At 38.7% G+C, this 16,538-nt stretch overlaps 1 protein-coding gene and 1 long non-coding RNA gene across 6 annotated transcripts; one reads left to right on the top strand and one right to left on the bottom strand.

Moving 5' to 3' along the window:
• Window positions 1-248: 248 nt before the first annotated feature.
• On the bottom strand, window positions 249-1,214 carry LOC149040515 (uncharacterized). The gene is made up of 2 exons (XR_016179924.1): window positions 1,011-1,214; window positions 249-796 (listed from the first exon to the last, which is right to left on the bottom strand). It is a non-coding gene; the product is annotated as an uncharacterized LOC149040515 (long non-coding RNA).
• Window positions 1,215-1,322: 108 nt separating this feature from the next.
• Window positions 1,323-16,253, top strand: LOC113672330 (uncharacterized). 5 transcript variants are annotated; one of them, XM_027188607.2, is made up of 5 exons: window positions 1,323-1,727; window positions 8,735-9,231; window positions 9,620-10,066; window positions 12,859-13,310; window positions 14,115-16,253. In XM_027188607.2, exons 2-5 carry the CDS (start codon window positions 8,781-8,783, stop codon window positions 14,319-14,321), a joined length of 1,557 nt encoding a protein of 518 aa, XP_027044408.2. In that variant the 5' UTR covers window positions 1,323-1,727; window positions 8,735-8,780; the 3' UTR covers window positions 14,322-16,253. The 5 variants fall into 5 exon arrangements, with proteins under 5 accessions (XP_027044408.2, XP_027044407.2, XP_089039342.1 ...); XM_027188606.2 differs by lacking the exon at window positions 1,323-1,727 and adding an exon at window positions 3,611-3,995; XM_089183216.1 differs by lacking the exon at window positions 1,323-1,727 and adding an exon at window positions 3,935-3,995 and having other exon boundaries at window positions 8,177-9,231.
• The last annotated feature ends 285 nt before the right edge of the window (window positions 16,254-16,538 follow it).

Here is a 16,538-nt window from a genome sequence, read left to right as displayed (position 1 = left end):
GGCGGGATATGAGAGTACCGTACACTTCCTTTCTTTTTTTACCTTCCATTTAAATCCCCACGCACTTTCCACTGACAGTCCACGGCCCTTTCTCGACTACGCCCCCCCCCCTCCCCCAAAGAAAAAGAAAATTAAAAAATCTTCAGAGGTGAGGGAGAATTAGCATATCACCCTACTTCCTCTTCCAGTTCCATTTTACTGCTCGGTTCATTGTTCTTTGAGGCATAAGAAAGAAAAGGAAACGATCTCCATTGACACTTGTGTGACTTTTCTATTCTCAGCCCTAATTTCCAGATGGTCCCCTCTACTACTTCTCAATGTTTATAAGCATGTCAGTTACCCTTTCCTCGTTCTTCTTTTTCGCTACATACTACTCTGGTTCAACTGCTGCTTTCGACGTGAATTTTTCAGTTTTTTTAGCCACGATCTCTCACGAGATGAGGTTCATTCATAAACTACGGAGATTTACGCAAGAGCTGAAAAGGCTAAGTGATCGAAGCAGTGTCATCAAACGGAGCGAATCTATTCGTGTGTAAATTCCCTCTTTCTGTGTGCAGTACGTGATAAGATATCTGTTAACATCATGAATCATGTCCGAGGATTGAAACAATTACGTTTCGCTGTGTTATTTCCTGTGTTTCTTCAGGTACGTCTATAATAATTTCGAAATCTCCTTCTTGCTGACCTCGTGAGGTATTTGTTCTTGTTCGTCACTGTAGTTTCCGTTTGGAGAGAAGTCTGTTCATTGTCGTCTTTCTAGTATTTATCCAACCTCTCGTTCCTAGACGTCTTAAACCTAAAGCCGCCGGATTAAGATATTCGGCGAAATGCAAAAATATGCGATCTCTTAGAAGACTGGCTGATTTAATTATGAAAGTTTTTCAAACCGACGCTATATGCTGCCCAAAAAAACAATTTGAAATAGCACGAATAGTTTTGAAATAAATTTTCACGGAACTGTTTGATCGCAAACGATGTGAAACTACGACATAATTACATTTTTTAATTACCTTTCGTCCATGTAACCATAACGTTTTCGTACTTAGCTGAAACATAACAAATGTTATTCTTCTGAGTGTGCATCAAAACGGCATTGAGAACAGACCACACACGTTGCATTAAGAGGCAATTCCATAGATTTAAGAAAGAAGTACGTATTGTCTACGAATCTAAACCCTGAGTAAATGGTCTCGAAGGTCAAGGAATCACGAACTGTTTCATGTTTTCCGATTCAAGAAACATACAATGCGGTTTCGTTTACAAATTAGCTTTAACAGACCGCAAAAAGACATATTTTCCATTCTGGGGTCAAAACTCTTTCCGTCCTAGCTTCTCATCGTATTTAGCCGTAATGGCAAAATAATTGTCGCAAAACAATATGCTTCCTTACAAAAACAAGAAAGTTCACTGTGTGTGCTCGATGCTCGTACATACAGAGGAAATGCTCTCTTGTAGTCTTTGTTTAGGATTAGTTTTGTTTTGACGTTGCAGCACGGGGTGCCGATTTAATTCGGTGTCCTCTTGGTTGATGCATTCAGAAATCTGACCGAGGTGATTTGCGGTCTGTTCCCCGGAAAGGTTGATTTACAGGAAACGCGAAAGTTTATACATTTAAATGAATCCCCTTCAAAAGGCCAATACGGCGTATTTAGGTAACTCAAACTCGCCATTTATCGAGGTCAATGAAAGGGCTCGGATAGCGTGTTTTCATCGCTTGGCATCTGTAGGTAAGTTGGAAGCATTAAGCTATCTTTATTAGAGGCTTTCGGCTGGTTGCCAGTAACAGTGTGACATCGAGACATTAATTTTACTGAGTTAAGTCTACGGAAATCTTAAAACAGTTGATTTTGCTCCTCTTTCTTGACCGTTGCCTCGACACAGGTCTTTGAAATGCTAGTAATCATAGGTTACGAAAATTTTGTTCGCATCAAAATGTTTTTTTTGTGATGAACTTTTGAACTTTTGACTTTTTGTCAGTTTTACCGCACAGCTTTTAGAAGTAACACAACTTAAAATGTGTACTGATTCAATATCTTATGGTGGTGAAGAATTGGGAAAATGTTTGGTGTTCTATAAGTAAAACACTGTTCAGAGATCGTAGATCAAGAAACAAGAAAAAAATCCGCGCGGATTTAATCGAACATATCGTGTTCTCTCTATTCAGAAGTCAAAACACAAAAATATTTGAAGATTCCTCGTAAGGCAATAATATGTAAAACTTCCTACAGATCACATTTGATTAAGTCCGAGATAGAAAAGAGATGTTGCATAGACTGAAAAAAAATCGCTCGGAAGCGGCGTGTTCATATATGAAATCAAATTTACAACGTCTCCCAAATGGCCACTTCTCTCAATTGGTAACTGTTACCGTAGTGATACAAACAGACAAATCAGCAGCTCTCCGGGGAGATTTTTCCCACAACATCAAATTTGGTAAAATATCAAAACAAGTGTACCTCTTGTGGCCTTCTTCCTCTGCAATAGTTAATTAGGAAATGTGTTCGCTGTTTACAAATTTCTTGATTTTTTTATTAAAAATTGGAGAATTAACTTGTAATTTTTATTCAGTCTACGTACTTTTTAACTCGCGTATAGCGCTTAAGCTGCAAGGGCCAGAAATAGCTTTTGGGAAGATGTTTGTTTTCAATTCTCCTACAGTAACGTCATACGTAGATGCTTTCTATTGCTCATAAATGTCAAATTGCTTGCACTTTCATAATTAGTAACTTCCTCGGTGACAAGTTGGTTGTTTCGATACCTGCGGTTCCTTTTTAGACTTTACAATAGGGATAACAACTTCCGTACACAGCGAACAATTCGAAGTCTCTTGAAAAGCCGAAGGCATGCAAAGTTGTTTTGTTTGTCCACTTCAGCCACTAAGCCGTTACTTATTTTAGCACACATGTTGGCATCTTTTCAAAGTTACATTGGGTGACTTTTCTTTTCCTAACATTTGTCTGGAAGGCAGAAATGGATTCGCTGATATCATTGCACGCAGGGCTTTTTATGGCCTCAAAGTCTAACTATAATGATGTAAATGGAACTAGGAGGCCTCCTTACTCCCTCGCATTTAAAAATTACTCCATTACTCTTTTGGCACTATAAATGTCATCTATTTTTATCCCAAAGTCGGTTGGTTTACAAATTTTGATGTTGCGGTTGAACCGCAACGGCCCGTGATTTCCTTCGTATACTAGTTCGTGAGCTGGCAGCGAATTTGAACACACCCGCCGAAGTTTCGTCACAGCCGGACGAAGGTATTCTCTTGTTTACAGGCAAATAGTGCCAACTCTCACGTACTTACACCTTGTTTGATCACTTATTTATGACATTTGACACAAGTGTGATGAAAATTCCCATCAGTTTCCCTAATCTCTCCGTGGGTTCAAAAAATTTGGTGTCATTATCAAAACCTGTATCTCTAAAGATATTTTGAAGAGCTATCAGACCGATATCATAAGATATTTCTCATCGGAAGAAGAATAAAAAGTCATACCGCATTTCAGTAAAAATGCAAGCATAGTATTTCTTAGGAGGTTATGCAAATATTTATTCATCTCCAACAACAAACACCGCTTCCAGGCGCAGATAGCATACGTCTATGCTACCTAGGCACGATGCTGTTATAGTAACTAGTTTCTGTTTCTCAGACGTGAAGTCTCCAGACTAAAAAGTGACCCGACGTCAAATATATTGTGCTCTAGATTCTGACGGAGATTCGATGATGTTGGCGACTTGATGGTAGACACGCTAATCCAGGGCGTATCACTTTAAGGCTAAAAGCGAACCATTCAACAACAATTGATCCGGCTAATCTGCGTGGGATATCGACGGTTCAAGAGCTAGCACTAATTGGCTATCTTCTCAATTTTCAACAAGCCTGCCCAGTGTTTCCCTGAACGCTTATATACCCGGCGTTCGAGCTATCTCAATCACTGTCGCTGACTTCTGACCGACTCCACATCATCGTTTCTGATCACTCTTAAAGGAGCACTGTAAGTATTCTTTAACCTTCTTTCGCACGCCCTCATGTCAAGGAAACGATATTTTTTAATCGCTATTCTTGGAGTATTAATATACATTTACAGGTTTTCATTAGTGTGAATATCGTTATTCTGTGGTTGCGCGACTTGCTCACCGTACAAATCCTTTTCCTCTTCGAAATTGGACTAGTTTCTGAGAACACTACCTTGTCTAAAGAAAGCCAAAACTCCCAGTATTTCCTGACTCTTAAAGATATCAGACTCTGAAATATCAGTTCCAGCTATTTTGTTTTAAACCATTTAGACAAAAGCGTTTAAAACGATCAAGTAAAAGATTTATATCACATGGAAACTCGTATATAAACTGACTCGGACAAGACCTTTGATTTCATCACCTTCGGGAAGAATCGTGAGTACTTTTGCTTTCATTATGAAATGCGCATCAGTCATATTATTGTCAATATCTGCGAACATAAGTTGAAAATAGCTCATTTTTTATTAGACAATGTTCATCCGGTGACCTGTTTCTATTTTTTTTTTCCTGTTCATTGAGACTATTGGGTTGGATATTTTCTGTGCCAGTCGTCAACGGCCGCGATAAAAAGATCCGTTGATAGTCCTATCCTGCTATCTTTGCTCTCTGTTTTCTATTTTAATCGTAGGCAGTAACCGTGAAAAGTTCATTAATCTTAACTAAAACTTTTGTCGCAGGGAAACATCCAGCTTGACTTGCCTAGGTCATTCAGCAAATTTGTATTATCTCGCGTCTTATAGAGCTAATCCGCTGTAATACCATTTCTCTATGATGCCCTATGAAAAAAACCGCCAAACAATAATTTCTATTGGGATAAAAAAAAAAAAAATTAAAACTTACGATTCCCATTGCGCTAAGGGGGGGCTCAAATCGTCGGAATTATTAAAAGTGAAACTTCAATAGAGCTGTATTGTACTTAAAACTTATTTCTCAAACTGCGTGTGTTATCTACAAGTACAGACTGTACTTCAGCCAATCAGTTTAAGATACAGAGAGTTTCAGTTTTCTTGTAGATTTTCCGCGTAAATCTGCATGCATCTGCAAATTTATGAAATATTTAGTTTTCTAGAGTTTTGAAGGAGAAAAGTGCTTAAAAACAACGTCAGTTGTGACGAACATCTAAAACGAGCTTCGATGCGGAACTTCTTCCGGTCGTTGTGATTAGTTAAATTCAAGTACTAATGCTCAAAATATACTATTAGATATACATGATATTGAACTCGCCATGACCAGGCAATTTTATGGCCATATTTTGTAATATCTATAAAAAAAACCTCATTTTCCAATTAATGAATTAAAAGAATTGTTTTCCGAATTCCTCAAAGCTAAAAAATATTTCTTGGTAATTTCGCTTTTTTTTTTAGCTTGCAAAGTGACTGGCTATTAACTAGTGCTTTTGAAAAAGCGACTGATTAATTGGTAAACTAAGACAATTACAACTTCTTAACCAATGAAAAAAGTGCTGATGTTGCCCGTTTTGCGTCATTTTCTGGACGCACAAAATTACTCAATCGTAAAAAAAAATACAATATATATTGATGTATTAGTGAGGAAAAATATTTAAAGGTGATGATAAAACAAGAAGTAGCAATAACGGCCAAAGACGAAGACGACTAAAGACAGTGGCAAACTGGAAAAGTTTAAGGTAAATTTTCCAAAATTTAGAAGTCGCAACGTGGCTGTAAAAAAGATTTACCCCTGTCGCGATCAATTTACAATATCAAGCGAGCTTTAAGGACAAATTCTCTGGGTTTTTATTCCGATCTCAGCCGACTTCCCTATTGTAGTTTAACCAAGATATTTGCCCCTGGGATTGGAAAAAGGTAAATAAGTCCAAGAAACGTAACGACTAACATTCATGGAAACCAGGTTCTTAACGCACGTGCACTGACCAGTCACGGTCTCAGAAGAGGCTTTTTGCCGCAGGTTTCACCAACTTCGTTGATAATTTAAATTGGCCACCGTAAGAGTTTCGAGCATTGGCCGTTCGTCAGGGTGAATTAGGACATAACTTATTCCTGATTTATAGGACTATGTTTTTGTATAAGAGTATTTTTTGTGTGCATCTCATTCTTACGCGAAAAAAAAAATGTTGAAGTCGCCAGTAATGATGTTTCTGAAGAATCTAGAAAGAAGAATATTGACACTGCGTACCAAGTTTTGCCAGATTTCAAATTTAACGTTTAAAAGGCTACCCATTTTGGATTCCGGAGTCTTCGCTTGAACGAGTGTGACGGAATCTTTATCTGTCGTCTTCGCTTTCTTTTTAACTCTATGAGGCCCACTGAAAAATTGATTAAAGCTGCGTTAGGGCTATGAACCGCTCTCGCGAGACAAAGCGGAACGGCGGTCAGTTATTTCATGAAAATGAAAAAAAAAAAAAAAAAACAATCGAAGACCGCCCATGGTTTTGTTGAGTAAATTAGCCCATTTTTCTCTATTACGAACCTTTTAGCTAATGAGCTTATGTGATGACTTATGGAATTGCCTTTGAAAGAATTTCGTTTGAAAGGTGCGACTATTTTAGCCAAAAGCTCCGGGACGTGACAGCCTTACTTGCGACTCTAGCGAAAGATTTCACGTCATGGCCAACTGCTGAGGAATTAATATTTCTCGCGAGCACCTTTGATTAGGGATAAATAATGAGAACAAGACATTTTCGCTCAGGCTGAATTTATTGTTAGCAGGGCAACAGAAAAATCACCTAAGAGGAAGATTTGAGTATATTTCTTTTGCTTTTTGTCTTGTCTCGCTACGGTGTTAAATTTTGGAATGAAAAGTTATCTTTTCCGACCTGCACTGCCTCGGAATATAAATGCTTATTGTACCGTGAAAAAATTTAAGCATATCATATTGTCAGTAACCACGTGTCGTGTAGGTCGATGTTACTGGATTTTTCTTTTCCTGCACAGACTTTACAGCTCCCTAGGCGTTTCAGTTTCCCTTTATCTCATTATCTTTCCGAAACCCTCGGCTAAGTGAAACATATTAGCTAATCGGTTTATGAATTACCGAAAAATAAGTCCCTTAACAGTTTTAGACGCTATCAGAGACCGGTTGGCAAACTTTCAAACAGAATTTGTCTAACGACCACTGCGCCTAGGAGTTTGGTAGGCAAGCTTCCATATCCAGGCGATACAACCGATTGGTGTTAACCCACTTACGATGTCGTTAGAAGAAAAAATAACTCTAGAAAAGAAAATCACACTTTCTTTACAATTAAGCGCAGTTATGGAGGAGAAAGCCCCCTGCTAATCTCTTTTCTTTCTTCAATCCCCCTCCCCCCAACTTCTCTACCCGACTTCGTAAATCGTTATCGGGGATTTCATTATCCGTTCAATTTTGGCCAAGAGGAAAAGAATAACTCCCAGGTTAACCGACGATAATTTTGCTTAAGCAACTGAATTTGGAGATCTATCTGACGTCATAAAGGCTGATAGTATTTTCATCGTCACGTCCGAAAATAACCGATCTAAGAAATCTCTCTACATACTTGTTTAACTGTGCGGTTTTCCGCACTTAAGATAACTCCGATACAGTATGAAAAGTCTAATAAAATCGTTGTGCATTAATTACCAAGTAAAACAACGTCAGGAAGTGGAGTTGATTAATCAAAATTAATGATTTTAAAAATGGACGTCACGGGTTCATTTTAGACGCAAAACGTGCGTGAATTTGAAGTATTACCTGCGCGCAAATATTCCATGGTTGATAAAAGAGTGCCCCGCTCTGTAATAGTCATCTGTTAAATAAATATCGCTACTTTAGAGTCCATTGTTTACACTTTCGGCAACTTAAGAATGTAATATTATTAACAGCCAGGAGTATCACAAGTTCAATTAGCTAGATCATTTTTCTCGCGGGCGCTTTCAGCTCCCTTTAAGTGAAAGTTGCAAAAATGCCGCTATTTCGCCGAACAATAACAATGTCACAGCATCACGCCTTCCTAAAGAAAACTTTGCGGGAGAAGTGCTAACGATTATTTTCCCAACATAAGCACTCCAGACTGAAAATAGTTCTTTGATGACCTTTTAGAGTGAATTTTTTATCTTCCTTTGCGGAAAATTCTTCGCTAAATTACCGATTTCTCACACGCTTCACGCGCACCGCTAACTGTGTACCCTTTCAACACCATTTATTGCAAATTTTTTTTTCACAGTGGGCGTGATGTGGCCAAAGGCTGAATTTCCGGGGCAGAGTTAGCATCTATTGCTGACTGAGCAAGCGGGAAACTTTTCAATTCTCTTCCTCTTGAAGCAAGCGCAATCACGACCAGAGGAAGACAAATCATCGTAAAATCTGTTGTCGGCTTTTTTTCTCTTGTTATGAAGTATATGCGTGTCGCTTAATTCTACAGTAACCTCATTATTTGAGGCTAGTTTGTCGAGATCTCTGAAAAGTGAAAAACGATTAACAGTTGCACCGACCCAAGATGACCGCGTATTGCCAAAATAATTAACACTGCGATAGAAGTAGCCGCGAACCAATCAAAAATTGTGTTATTTAATTTTGGAAAAAGGGAAGATTTTTAAGTGCAGCGGGCGCGCTGGTATACACTCAGTGAAGACCAGTCATCAGTCGGCAAAGTGTCCGGCGACCTCAGGGACATAGGAGAAAAAGGCGCTTTCGTCAAGGGCACAGTAGGAACTCGGAATTGTTTATTGTTATTACTGAGTATAAAGAAAAACTGACAGATTGACCGCTTTTATCAAAACAGCGTTATCTTTGGAACTGAGCGGAACCTTCTAAAAAAGCCCGTTGGAATGGCATCTCTGTTGGTAAAAATCTTGTGTGTGGTTTGCATGTATGGCTTCGGGCCACTCAACAGCAATTTTGTGCATGGAGCAACGGACTCGTCCTTAGCTTGGGACATTCGAATCCGTGAGACGCTAAACAAGCTTCAAACCAGACCATGTTGGGGCCGTTCGAGAGGATCTCAGTGCGATGACTCCATGATTGTCGGTATGGATACGCGCAAAATGAGACTGTTTATTGCACAAGGCCAGAAAAAGTCCAGCCTAAGAGTTGTACTACCAGACAGAAGACAGCGGCGTCTGACTTCACGTTCCCACCGGAATGACTCCTACGACGCGGTCTTTGTGCTTGATCCGTATCCCGACACAAACTTCGGCCATGTTGTGTTCATTTTTCTGGTGGACTTTGATGTGAATCAGACTGTTTGTCGCAACATGAATGGTGTTCCTGTTAATACTGGTGAGTCAGAGGGTGTTTATGCGTGACTTGGCGCGTGTATCACCATAGGTTAGCGCTATGAGCAAATTGACGTTTACTGTTTACGTATCGTGTCAGTCGCGGGCCTTGGTGAAAAGATTTAAATAAAGAATCTTAAGATTGTTGTTGCGTTATAACTACCGCCTATGAAACAAGAGCACTTCTTGTGACTAACGGATGTTATATTGTAACGCCGCATAAGTTTGTTTTGTATGGAAAATTTATCATATCAGTCAAAACAAGGCCATTTTAAAGTGGGGCGTTATGATGGTCCAATATCGCGTTCTTATAGTGGCTCTTTTCCTAGTCATGTTATTTTTTTCTTGTCATAAATGCTATAAATTTTCAATTCTGAGTTTTCCATTTTTAGGACGGGAAGAATGCATCAGGAAAGCAGAAAAGGTACACTGCAAAAACCGTATTGCCCACAGACGAGTTAAGTGTGAAATCAATTTTATACCGCTGGTATATTCTGTGAACGACGGAAAACGTAAACAGCTTCTCCATTGCCATGGAAGTCTAAGTACGCGCCAATTTGCACGCTGTGGAAAACGTGATGATCAGAACGAACTTTCACCGCCTTGCAGTGTTAATTCTGCGCATAGATGTTCGATTGGAAATCGTCCCAAATCTCAGGATTTTTGCTATCATACCACTTGTGACCATGCCGTGTTGGTGTCCGGTGGCTGGAATCCGGACACGAACCACCCACGATATCGCCAAAATCTTCATCAAATGTGGAAACTGCTACACTCCGAAATGCATTACAAGCCGGAAAAAATAGTCACTTTCTTTGGCCAGGGTCAGAAAAGTGAACGTGAGTATAGGAGATTTGTTTGTACTTCGTTAAGAAAGTTTATTGTGCGCCAACAGATTATAACGGCGGCATTGCTCTTCGATCGCAATTGGAAAGGCACTAATTCATTTGGCAGTCGGCAAAGTGATTTATTAAAGCTATTCAGTGAATGTAGCTTGAATCGCTTTATTAGTGAAGATCATTCTTTAAGGATATTCTTAATGAGATTTACGATTTCTGCAGGTAAATTTCTAGTCTTTACGAGTTGGTGGAATTACGTGCGATCTATATGTTATCCAACCTTGTAATCTTTGTGGGAAGGCTATTTGATCAGCTAGCCAAAGATTCGTTAATGGAGTTTCCATCTTTTGCTTGCGGAGAAAAACTCTCTATCTGACCGTCTAAGTGCAGGGGATTTATTTTGCCAACTGTGTTTTCAGCCCAGCGGGATGCTGTTGTAAGCGGTTCGGTTTAAACCCTTAATGTGATAAATTGTAAATAGCCGATGTCGCGGAGTAATTAATTTTGAAACCGATACCTTTCACGAAACAATATTCATAACTCAACGAGCGGTTTCTTCACTGCAGCCAGACTGACAAAAACAATTTCGTTTATTAGAATAAGAAAATGCTTCATTTAAGACGCTTTTAATTGATTAAAAACTTACCTTAGAGGCATTGCCTCTTTTTTCATCTTCACCGCGGTTCTCACCACTAAGTTTTACAAATAAATTGTCGTCTCTCTGTGAGTTTGTAGAATGTTTCTGTCGAACCGGCGAAACATTGCGAAACTAAATAACTTCACACATCTCTACAATCAATTCATTAAGCCTTAAACTGTTCGCTTTGTGTGAATTGATCAATCTTTCTTAAGAATCAGTTTTCCAACTCCAGACATCGATTATACTGAGAAAGAACAGCGGCAACGAAGCTGTAGAACTGACACTGTCACTACTGAGAAATCAATAACTCTTCACTAATCACAACTTCGATGATAGAGACAAAGACACTGAAAGTTTAATTTTCGTCGTTGTAAACGAAGGTACAGAACAAAACACAAACCGATGGGTGGCATTTTTAATAAAGCCTCAATAACAATGAAGTGGAATTATGTGCTCATGAAAAATACGATGTTCTAATGAAAAGTAGAAATTAAAAAACCGTACCAGGCGCTTCACAGAGGTGAAATCTTTTGAAGCAAAAGTAAAATCATGTTGCGCATTCTAACAATGAGAATTTCCTTTGCACTTCGCCGACATACAATTGAAGCCGCGCTGAAATGCATCTGTTAAAGAGGTTTTCAATTTGGAGTGATACGTTTACGCTGAAACCCTAAAAGATCTCTAAGCGCGTTTAGAACTTTCTAGGCTCTAATTCCTCCGGTCGAACTACTAAAGCTGCAAATAACGTCACGTGAACACACCGAATATGGAAAATTTTAAGCGTTGCATTCTTTCGTTTTGCGTGTAGAATTTTTAGAATTGTAAGTGTTTGCCTTGAGTCAACAGAACGCTTGTTATATTATTTCATCATCGATTGACCCCGAAAAGAAACACTTGACTCAAAACAACGCAAAATTAATCCTGTGCTCACGTCCAATACGACTTTTTAATTTCGGCGAAGTCTTGTCACATACAAAATAAAGAACGATTTGCCGAGGTGATTACGTGTTAATTAGAATTTCACGTAGTCGAAATCTATGGCTACCTCACGTATTTAGCGGAAGCTCTTCGTCATCGCAGTTGATTAGAATTCTGACCCATTAAAAAACATGGGTCGAAAACTTCGCACTGACAATTAATTAGGAAGTAAATTGAGGAATCGAAAGGATCACCCTTAAAAGCCAGAGGCGAGCTTCCACAAAGGTTTTACATCTCTGATGCTTCAACACTGCTAAAAGTGACTAGCACGTGATTTTCCTTACGATTTTAATGCATTATCCAGCAAATAGGAAATAAAAATAGATATAATTATTACCTCAAGAGTAGTCTCTAGAAATGTAAAACAGATGGACATTTGACAATTGAAACTCAGATCTTGAGACTAACAGCGTTGAAAGGAGTTACATCAGAGCTTTTGCATCTAAAAAAAAATTGCATCTAGATGATTCAAGTTTCCCCTTTACCGTCAGCCGCTGATGGTAAATAGGAAACTTTAAGCGGCTTTAATATTTTTTTCATCCCAAGACATCTTTGTTCCGTTTTTACTCTTGTCTCTTAGCTGTTTGTCCCTTTTAAAGTGCTATTTCAACTGTAGACGTTTTAATTAAGTTTTTGCCCTACGATTTTGAAACGAAGGAATTTTAAGCAAGATAATGTGACAGAAATTCACAGCATGCAGGCTGTGAATATGGCCGACTAACTCTATCATGTTCACTCGACTCAATAAGCTGCATAATTCTTTTGAGTGATTTTGCATTTTTTTACTATTTTACACAAATTGCTTAATCATAGGATTACTATATTTATAATAGTTTTAAGTCTCGTTTTATGCTCTACTCACTAGTGGAGCTTAGAGAAATATGTGGCCAGCTCTGAAAATTCAACTTGGGTTTTTTTCTCAGCATAAATACGATGTATTTCGTCATGTCAAAGCCGTCGAATTGCACCATCACTCAAAACGACCCTTAATAATCTGTTCGTCGCAGTATCTCGTAACTCAAGTTTCAAGACACGACTTTAAAAAATCTTGTCGTTACACGGGAAGCTGAAATTACTAGCATTCTATTCTTCTAAGTAACTCACTGATTCTCTAGCAAACGAAAAACTCTTAACGTTTCTTCGAAGTTTCTTAATTAGCGTTTTCTATTTTCAGTTCACGATAGACAAAGAGACAACTCTTTCTTCGCAAGAAATCCAACAGGGGTCAAAGAGTACATCAAGAAGCTTTGTGGATCTCGTAATTGTGCAGATTCCATCACACTCTATCTCACTGGGCCGTCGACTAGCGATGGCGCTCTTCTGTTCCACGACAACGGGGACGGCATCACCGATGATTCTGAGCTATACACGCCAAAACAACTTCTAGAAGACGTGAAAAACTGCACTGCAACAAGACTCTTTATCGTGGCTGATTACAGCTATTCTGGTGCCATGGTTAACAGAATTACCAGCAGAATGCGCCGACATCCTGATCAATTTAAGAATTTGGTGGCTACTTCTTCTGGCTCTTGGGATGAATACTCGTGGAGGAGTGAGTTTACTGAGGCGTTTGTGAGACACAATAAAGAAGGAAGGAGAACGAAATGCGTGGCAGATGTTTTCGAGGTAAGTGCTGCCTTTTCATGTACATTTATGTATTTCACAAGCAAGCTTTTGATCGATTGGGGCGGCCGTGTGCTTCTTGAACACGCCGCGTGCGCGCGAGGATGACACGCTCAGAACTTGTCCTCTGCAATGTCATGATTTACCGTTTAAAACCACTGGACTGGATCAAGAAAGGGAATATCAGTTATTTTCGCAAAGTAAAAAAATATGGGTTGATTTATAGGTTTATTATCATTATCTCAATCACTGGTTTGAGCACAATATCCTGTCTTTTCGCTAGGCAATATTTATTTTTAAAGTTGGCTTTTAAATGCAAAAAAATTCTTCGCATGCTTCAGTGAAACTCTCTGACGTTTTGATAAATTATTTCCTTTCAATGTTATTCTTAGCTCGGAAATTCTGCTCTGTATATTTGAAAGCAATTTATTTTAGGCAAGCCATTTGCAAAATTACTAAATTAGATTCTATTCTACGTCTTCTGTGGAGCGTATCGCCCGCTTTCTTCTTTCGGTTGAACTAAAAAAAAGACTTGGACTCCTGAAAGTCTAGACTAAATTTGGTACCTGTATGACAAGTAGGGTAGTTACCTTTAACGACGTCTGGCTCGTCTGATTGTTAACTTTTTTCTCAGACGGTCCAAGATTGATGACTCTTGTGTCTCTTGAAATAATCTCAGCTTCTTTACTACAAGTTCGCTTATGCTGTTAGTTACACATGTACATATATGCTGAAGTATTCTTTGGCTGAATAAACTTTGTTCCTTAAAAAAAAAATTAACAGCTGTCTCTTTGCCTTGGTAAACAGGAAATCAAACAAGAATTTCACACGAAGGGCGCGTTGTCCACTCCGCTTAAGACGCCAAGAGATGGGGGTAGATCCAACACCACTTACACCACGCTAAGTGGAAGAAGATGCAATGAAACGCGGCTTACAGCGAAATTTTCCAGACCTTGCCAACTGATACCGATCGATAAATTGCTACAAAAGCCAGACCCGAATGGTAATAATTGAACGTTTATGGCTCTTAAAATAGCTGTAAATATGATAGACGATGTAAAAGCTCTCATGATAAAATAAGAGATGGCGTAGGTGGATAAGATAGATTTTTGGGATGCTTACATATTTATTACCAATCTTTAAACAAAAAAGGATCGATTTGAGAGTTTCCTTCTTACAATTAAGTGTCAGGTGTACTTGCATAAAATGCTTCACTAGTTGGAAAAAAAACCCCAGAAAAACAGCAGTTAGAATGTATTTTCTTTCTGTCAAAATATTTCGCCCGGTCGAGCGAATATCGTTGATTAAGCCCTATATATTGATCACGCAAAGTAGGTTTTGATAAGTGTCTGGTATAGTCACACTAAAATGTTTTAATGTACAAAGTAAAAAGAGTTTAATTTTTTTTTTTAATCTTTAGCTAAGGTAAAGTAGATCGACGAAAGCTTGTAGTATAGGTATGCATTAAGACGAGAGGTAAAACTAAGCTAACCAGATTGAAAATTCATCCCGAAACAAAGTAATGCTGTGAAACCTTTTCTGCAGGACACAGTACAGGTATATGTCTTCTGTGTTGGAGTCATCATTAGTTCGCAATTTTACGGTGTAAAATGCCTAAGTATGCGGTTTGTAGGCCCGCAAGGAATGTAATTTATGTATCTTAGAATAGCGGTTATTTGTCTTTAACTCAGTGACGATTTATATTGAGCTGCTACGATAAAAAGGACAAATATTGGTGATTAGGTATTGTCAGAAACAAGGATATTTTGCTCGTATTTCTGCCTTAAGGCGGAAAAATGTTACTCAACCATGAAAAACGTGCGCAATTTGCGACGTTTTCTTCTAAGCTACACAAACAATATGAGTAGATTCGGCAGGTAAGATGAAGACAGACGCATATTTGGACTTAAAGATACAGGGCGTCTTCCCTTGGGGAAAGGGCCTTGAATATTCTCGATATAGAACAGTACAACTATTTTTCATCTTGACGAAAACAACTTGACGGTGTTGGCGACTGCGTCATAAGTTAATAGTCTAAATATCTCTGTAAATAACAGGAACTTTTACATTGTTTGAGAGTGTTACTCTAGAGAGCCACTCGAAGCTTCTCAGACGCTGCTCTAAAATGGCTCGGAGCAGCCAGTCTCCTTTCGTCAGTCATGTGAAGAGTAAAATGGCGAACTGCCATAAAAACTAGATACGAATGAAACGTATCGTATATAAACATACCTAGTGTTACCCTAGTCTAGTTCAATAAGCCGGACTTATATTAAACAGAAATTCGTCTTTTCAAGAAATTCATTACAGTGCTAACCAAATGCTTAGGTTATAGCGAGAAGGGGTAAGGTTTTCTCTTTCTCATAGAAAAGACATTAGTCCTTAGCAAAGAAGCCCTACTTGAGATGTCTATAAAACGATACTTATGTTACGACAAACGGTCTGAGTTACCGGAAGGTTCTCTTGTCATAATCTTCAAGAGTTCGCTAAAGTAATATAACATGTAAAACACAAGAAAACGGCTTCTACGGAATAGCAGTCAATTTTAACGGAGCAGTTTGCTCCTTCCTTATCGCATTTCGCTTTAGATTAAAGTAGAATTTATAACTGTACTTTAAGCAGTGTAGAATACTAGGATACTAGAGATTGTAAGCGATGTAAACAATGTAAATATATGACTAAACAAAAAACGTTAGAGTTTATTTAAGTTTCCTACTTCCTGAGTTCCCAAACTTCTCATTCTAACCAATATTCTTTATAGGCCGGTTGTCCGTCTACTTTAGTCGCACCGTCTTTCGTGACCATATTGTTCTTTTTCTGAAGCTTTTTAAGTTGTACTTAAAGCTGGTGATTGTAGATGACTTTGCGTGATGGGTTGCGAAGGAGGACCAGCCAGAAATGAGTCTGATACAATAAACACTCCTAACTGTCCAATAATATTTCCTTATACAATCGTTTAACCGTTTTGAAAACACGTATTGCACGGAATTGTTCTAAGTGGAAACTGTCGAGAACTTTGTACTACTCTTGAAAGAAAGAAATGTCAAAACTAGTCCGTCAATCCACCCCATAGCAGAAGAGAGATTTACCTCTCTCGCTAAATGACCCGTAGGTTATTCAGGCTCGGCGATCGACTGACCTACGTGGTAACAATTTTTGTACATAAACTGAAGCTGAGGGAACGCTCGGTCCTCATATCACGAGTTGGTGAATTGGTCTCGGATCAGGCCAGCC

The sequence above is a fragment of the Pocillopora damicornis genome, chromosome 9 (genome assembly GCF_964200805.1).
Source record: "Pocillopora damicornis chromosome 9, jaPocDami1.2, whole genome shotgun sequence".
In the NCBI taxonomy this organism is placed as follows: domain Eukaryota; kingdom Metazoa; phylum Cnidaria; class Anthozoa; order Scleractinia; family Pocilloporidae; genus Pocillopora; species Pocillopora damicornis.
Note: the sequence above shows the minus strand (reverse complement) of the source record. Positions and strands in the feature narration are given on the sequence as shown.